The sequence below is a fragment of the Crocuta crocuta genome, unplaced genomic scaffold, assembly GCF_008692635.1.
Source record: "Crocuta crocuta isolate KB4526 unplaced genomic scaffold, BGI_CrCroc_1.0 scaffold290, whole genome shotgun sequence".
Taxonomy (NCBI): Eukaryota; Metazoa; Chordata; class Mammalia; order Carnivora; family Hyaenidae; genus Crocuta; species Crocuta crocuta.
The window spans coordinates 4,045,171-4,052,131 of NW_027527429.1; the positions used below are offsets into that span (position 1 = coordinate 4,045,171).

At 51.4% G+C, this 6,961-nt stretch overlaps 1 protein-coding gene across 1 annotated transcript in view; it reads left to right on the forward strand.

Moving 5' to 3' along the window:
* Positions 1–5,305: 5,305 nt before the first annotated feature.
* DRC11 (dynein regulatory complex subunit 11) overlaps positions 5,306–6,961 on the forward strand; it is a 148,046-nt gene continuing 146,390 nt past the window's right edge. Inside the window, exon 1 of the mRNA XM_077758417.1 lies at positions 5,306–5,316. Within this exon, the coding sequence (XP_077614543.1) occupies positions 5,306–5,316 (11 nt within the window). The remainder of the gene's footprint in view (positions 5,317–6,961) is intronic.

A 6,961-nucleotide genomic window follows, 5' to 3' on the forward strand; every position in this document is an offset into this window, starting at 1 on the left:
GTCCCCTGCCCGTGCCGCCAGGCTGGGAGCTCAGAGCCGCCCCGGGCAGGGCGCTGGGCCCGCTGTGTTTGGTGAGGACAGCTGGGTCTTAGGGTACAGTGCACGCTTATCTTGTGTTTTCATCTTGCTGTCACTGGAAAGGGTGAGGGGGTCATAGGGGAAGGAGGAGGGCGGGGTTTGGGTCCCTGAGAAGGTGGGTCCGAGAAGCGTTAAGTGGCGCCCCAACTTGGTCAAGCGGCTTGCACGCCACCCTCTCCTAGGAAAAGGCGGAGCTCAATCTTGCAGCCGGGCGAGCTGCTGCTACAGTAAANAAAAAAGAAAAGCAGCTCAGGCACAGATCCAGTGAACTTGAACTTCATGTGGAGCCAGAACAGATCATTAAAAGGGTGTGTGAGTTCTTAGGAAAGGAAGCGGAGATCGCAAGCGTTCTCTTGGGTTCCCTAAAAACAAGGCGCAGCCGCCGAGGCTGGTTCTAACCCCCCAGAGTCACTCGCCTGGCACACAAGGCCGATGCTGCAGGTGCCACAGAGCTGCATGTTAGCAATGCACTGGGCCGGATCCCTATTCACGACGATGAGGAGCAATGAGTGCCCGAGGCCGGGGTGGCCCAGCAGGTCCGTGTCGGCTCGTAACTCAGACGCGTTTCCCGAGCTGCGCTCAGGGTCCCCGGCGTCCTCACGGTGCCCGTCCGGGAACTGGACAGGGTGGCAAACAGGCTGAGAGACCCGGTGGGCTCAGCGGGAGACAGCGGAGGAAGAGTTGCAGGCTTGGTCGACGGCGAGCGCCGCCTGAGTCAACCGCGTGACGTTGATGAGGTGTTTCCCAGCCTGGGAGGCTCTGCTTCACGGGGTTAAGTCTGAAGGACACCGACGGGAACAGCGTGACAGAGACAAGGGTCGCAAGGGAGCTTACCTCCTTGCCGTGGCAAAGAACTTGAGCGTGCGCGCCCTGGAATCAGGGAGACCAGGACGCGGGTACAGGGGCTTAACATGTCGACAAGGCTGATCCCACGGGGAAGCGTCGCTCTGCTTGGCCTGGAGCCTCGATAACGGTGAGTGGCGCAGAACCAGAATGGACCGGGCGGTCCCCCTCTCTGCCAGGGTGTGGGCCAAGCAGGGACACTGCAGAGACAGGGATGTCCCCCGGGGCTTGAAGCATCCGACACGGTCGAGCGGACACTGCCTGAGGGCTCTTGCGGACCTGCCATTCCTCCAGGAAACGAGTCCGTGAGAAGGAAGGCTGAGCCCTTCTAGAAGGTTATCACCTCTCTCCCTTGAAGGCAGAACACAGCCAGATCAGTCATCTTTTTCAGCTGCACAGGGGACAATCGTGCTCTGCTCAGAAGGCGCATCAGTGAATTATTTGCCCAAATGACTGCATATGTGAGAAGACACTTTTTCCCAGAGACCATGAAGCTGCATAAATTATCTACTACTGAGGACAAAGTCACCTTCTCCACTGTATCTACCTGATGAGGCAGCAATGATTTTTTTTTCCTTAAAGGATAAATGATTTGAGAACCACTGTTTTTAATAACAGAAAACAACTTTTTAACAACTATTCATTGAGAGTTGTTGCTACCGACAAACGATAACAGTCAACGGCGTAGCCTTTGAAGCGAGGTTATCAGGTGGTTTGAAGACAACTCCGCCATCTATGCGGTGTGGCCTTGGACGTGCTTAACCTCTCGGACTCAGTTTTCCCATGTGTAAAATGGGGATGAAATTGTTACCCACTTCATGACGTAAATGGGAAGGCTAAATGAATGAATGTATGTCAGGTCCTCAACAGTCTCTGTCAGAGAGTTACGTGGTCAGTAAGGGGTCTGCAAAGCTCGTGGGATATAATCGGGAGAATAAATGTATCTGGTCTCCTGCTACGCAGACTTTGAGAGACCTTTTCCACCGCCTTCCCACACTCAGTACTTGTTCGTCCTTGGAACGTGATTTCTACCTTTGGATTGCTGGATTTCATCATCAAGTGGTTTATTTTCTAGAAGAGCCCGAGTTATGTTGCTGAATGTTGCCGCCACAACAGCCCATACCGCCTGCTTCCAGGCCAGCAGGATCCCGATTTGGTTCTTTTATCCACTTCCCTGTCTCTCATAATGCAGGTAAATCCTGATTTCTCTAAGACAGTAATGATGGTCACATTTCCCAGCCGGTCCTCTTTCCATTTCGAGATGCCACAGAGTGAGGTTGCAATGTCTGGAGCTGCTGCAGACATTTTATGACCATCAGGAAAGTCATCCAACATCTTAAGGATGACAGCTCCAAAAGATGGAAAGACCGTCAGAGACTGATGATGACACTGAGTCACTGAAATAGCTACACTCTCACCTGTATTCTTGTTAAGGGAGACTATAAATCCTCTTATTATTTTTAAGTGTATTTATTTATTTTGAAAGAGGCTGAGGCAGAGCAAGTGGAGGAGGGGCAGAGAGAGAGGGCGACAGAGAATCCCAAGCAGGCTTCACACTGCCGGCACAGAGCCTGATGTGGGGCTCGAACTCACGGAACCCGGAGATCATGACCTGAGCTGAAACCAAGAATTGGATGCTTAACCGACTGAGCCACCCAGGTGCCCCGAAATCCTCTTATCATCTAAGCCATTAGACATTGGGTTTTCTATTACTTGTGTTTGAAAACATGCCAATTCACACATGAGTGCTCTATTTCCTGCGGAGTTGCATGTTTGGGAATATCAGCTTCAGTGAGGAGAAATATCTTGGGTCACATTTTCCCCCAAAACCTTTGTAAATCTTGCTACCTTTTCATCTTCTAGTGAGAGCTGCTGTGGAGACATCTGAGGCCACCAGATCCCCCACCACTTCTCCTGAAGTTCAATAACATATCCAGGATATCTCTGCTGTTAGTTGTTTTATACTAGTTTTTCCTGGGACACAGTGAGAACTTTGATCTTATTTCAGAGATATTTCCTTCTACCTTTGAAAAAAAAAAAAAACAATATTGGAAGGCTCTTTTAAAGAAATATCGACCAACCCTTTTCTAATTGCTTAAATGGTGCAGCCTTTTTTTCCCTGTACATTCACTGTAGTTGAGTCAAGCTTTTCCTGTAAGTCTCAGGTGAATTGTGCCCAGCATGTCTTTGTCTTTCTAACTTGGTTTCTCTGGCGGATGTTTCTGATTTTCATTTGGTTCCTTAGTTGTATAATCTTTCTCTTTTTGTTGTGCCGTTTTACCTTTTCTTTTAGCCCTTATCCCGTTCAGTGAATGTTCATATTAATTTGTTCTTTTTTTTTTTTTTTTCTAGGAGAGAGAGAGAGACAGCGTGAGCAGGGAGGGTCAGAGAGAGAGGGAGTCACAGACTCTGAAACAGGCTCCAGGCGCTGAGCTGGCAGTCAGCACAGAGCCCGACGCGGGGCTCGAACCCACGAACCGCGAGATCATGACCTAAGCGAAAGTCGGACACTTAACCCACTAAGCCACCCAGGCGCCCCCATATTAATTTGTTCTACAACATGGGACACACGTGAAGAATTTTCTTCGATTTGGTTGCGTTTGCTTCCAGACGAGGTCCTTCATCTGTCTCACCCAGGCCGTAATTCCTTTTTATTCTTTTTATTCCTTCCTCCGTTACTAAAGTCTTCAATTTGGACAGCGGACTTGCTTCTTCTATCTTATTCATATTAAAATAGATTGCTCTTTGTAAATCTTCTCTTTGTTCAAATATGTGAACAAATTCTCCTTGCCTGTTTTCTCCCTCCATCTGAAGGAGTTTGAGAGCTGGAAGACTGCGTTTCTGTCTACTTTTCCACGACCCGTATATGCAGGGAGGATTAGAGCTGAGCTGAGCCCCTGCACGTGTGCAAGCATGGGCTTTGCCTTCTCCTGAGATTCCGGGAAACGATGCCACCACCCCCCACCCTTGCTAGAAGCCTACCCTGTTCCTGTGACGAAAATGTCCTTGGACTTTGGATCTTCGCCTCGACTCAGTGCAGAGTCCTACAAAGCGGCACGGCCTCCTGATTCTTCCTAGCTCCGGCCGGGTCCCGGGCCAGTAGGGGTTATTTTCTACTCATGATAGTTGTGTCTCGCCTGCGTGTCCCCGGTGGCCTGCGTCTGTGCTCAGCCCCTCACTTTGTGGATTCATGCCTTCTTCGTATCGACAGCATTCGTGAGAATTCTTGGTATTTTGACAACTTGATTTCCTTCCCTAGTGGGGATTTTCTGGGGAATAGAGATGAGATTCAGACGCCACACCCCACTGCAGGCGTCTAGTTCACGGAGTACAGTTCTTGACATTTATAGCACAAAGTTGTACTTAAATGCTTAGTTCTTTCTTTCTGTTGCTGACTTTTGCTAGTGATTTATTCACGTCACCAGTGATTGTGGACAGAGGGTCTATGATCCAGGCTCAGGCTGTCATTTTTATGTGGGTCTCTTCTCCAGGCTCTTTCCACCGCACTGGTCCTGAATATATTCCTGCAGGCATTGCGGGTTATAGAATTTGCAAATAAATCTCAACCGTTCCTAAAGAAGAAGAAAGAAGGGCAACGAAAGCAGACACTCGTGGCGACTTGCTGAGAACTAACATCCACACAGCACGTTCCATGTACAACATACTAGCTCCTCGTCTCGTTTTCATTCCGTCCCAGGAGGACGGGACTGCTTGCCCTGTATCCCCGGAACCTACGTCTGCGCGTGGCCCAGAGGAGCCCAGGAAAGGCTGTAAGAAATGAACGCCTGTCATCCCATTGCACAGGTGGGAGACTGAGGCTGCCGTCATCGAGGACCTTCTCCAAGGCCACCTATCTGAAGGTGGATGAAAACGGGGCAAACAGGGAAGCGGGAAGACGACGTGGAGGGCGACGGGACGGGGGAGGGGACCTGGGTGCCCCCGGGAGACCGGCCCCCACCGCGGTCCCTACCGGGCGGCGCCCTCCCCCCGCGGGACCCGCAGCCCTCGGCGCCGCGGGGCGGTTGCCACGGAAACCAGGCCGCAGCCGCGCAGGCGCCTGGGGCTCAGGGGGCGGGGAGCGCGCCGGGCCGGAGTGAGCCGCACTGCGCATGCGTAGCGTCTCGGTTGCTAAGTTCCGCCTCGCGGCGCGTCCAGCGGCTCCAGTGAAGTCCCGGAGCCTCAGGGAGGCGACGGGAAAGTTCGAATTCCTTTCGGTGCCCGCACGTTCTGCAGGTTGTCGCCTCTTCCTGCCCAATCCCTGTCCCTCTCCTCCAGAAGGACCTCTCCGTGGACGCCCCGGGAGGTGTCCTGACCCCTGCAGCCAGCCGCCCTTCAGAAGGAAGAGCTTCCAGGCGGGCGAGGGAAAGAGGGAAAGTAGCCAGCCATGTCGAACGCGTAAGTTATGGCCTGCCGGGTTAGAGACATGGGGTGGGCGTCTTCAGACGAAAGGACAGCTTTCTCCGCTTCTTTTCTTTTTTTCTTTTCTTCTCTCCTCCCCTCCTTATATTTTAGCAAACAGGCCCAGGATACAGTATCAGCTTCTTGTGGACAAGGGATGTCAGCCACTTAGGTGTCCCTCCTCCCGGCCCACTACCTTCTCCTCCCATGAAGATGCGCTCCCATAAGCCCCCTGGCTCATGCCTGCTAAGCCCTTGCCGCTGTATTTTTGAGGAAGTAGTACCTTCAGTACGTTCAGTACATGACCTGCTTTTCCTTAATCTTGCTCAGTAGTAAATGGATTGCTTTGTGAAAACACCCAGGGCCCCGATTAAGTCAAGAAAGACGTTATGGAAGCTTTAATACCACCTTGCTTTCCACCGAGGATCCCCAGGCAGGTGGTAGGGGTGCGGAGAAGTGTATGTACCTAGCACTGTTCACACAGCACTTGCTCGGCTGTTATTTCATTCGGTCTTCATGAGGACTTGCTGATTCCACGGGCTCTAAGTGTTTGAAATATAGCAGCGCTTTGATGTTCACAACACCCCTATAATGTAGGACTTGTTACTATTGGTGTTTTGTTTTTTTTTTTCCATTTTACAGCGGAGGAAACAGGCACAAAGGGGCTAAGTAGTTCATACACCGCACGCAGACGATGCCAAGCCGGGTTCTATAGCCCCAGCAGGCATGCAGGCTATTTCTAGCCCTATTTTTAGGTGAGGAAGTAAGAGCACAGAGGTCAAGGGCCTGCTGAGATTTTGCGGGGGAGGAAGCTCCATTGTGGACGTGTTGAGTTTGAAGAGCCGATTGGACATCACATAAGGGTCAAGTAGGCAGTTGGAGGGTCAAGCCTTGAGTTCAGGAGAGAGGTCTGCCTTTGAAATGTAAACTCGACAGGTGTTGGTATGTAGATGGGCTTTATTAACGAGGAATGAGGGTGGACAGAGAGAGAAAGGGGCCCGAGGGTGAGGGCGAAGCCTGGACTGGAGCCAGCCAGTGGCAGGGGACTGGAGACCAGACACCAGCAAAGGGGTCAAAGGTGTAATCAGTGACGAAGCAGCAAAATTGCAGGGCCCCGGAAGCCATGTGAACAAAAAGTAATGTTTCTCCGAGCGGGGAGTGACAGACTGAGGCACTGCTGTGTAGTCAGAAGAGAACAAAAAGGGACCATCCATTTAGCAGCGGGTGTGTGTGTGTGTGTGTGAGTCAGGTGGTACCCCTGACCCTCAGTGGCGATGGAGCAGGAAGGTGGCCAGGAGTGGAAGAGACCAAGAAGAGAGAGTGGCAGGCAGTGAGCACCGCCAACTTTTTAAAGGAGTTTTGCCATAAGGGGCGCCTGGGGGTTGAGCATTCGACTTCGGCTCAGGTCATGATCTCACAGTTCGTGAGTTCGAGCCCCGCGTCAGGCTCCGTGCTGACAGCTCAGAGCCTGGAGCCTGATTGAGATTCTCTGTCTCCCTCTCTTTTCTCCCCTTCCCCTGCTCATTCTCTGTCTCTTTCTCTCTCTCAAAATCAAATAAACATTAAAAAAAAAAAAAGGAGTTTTGCTATAAGTTGGTGCAAGGCTGGGGGGCAGGAGACAGATTTTTTTTTTTTTTTTTTT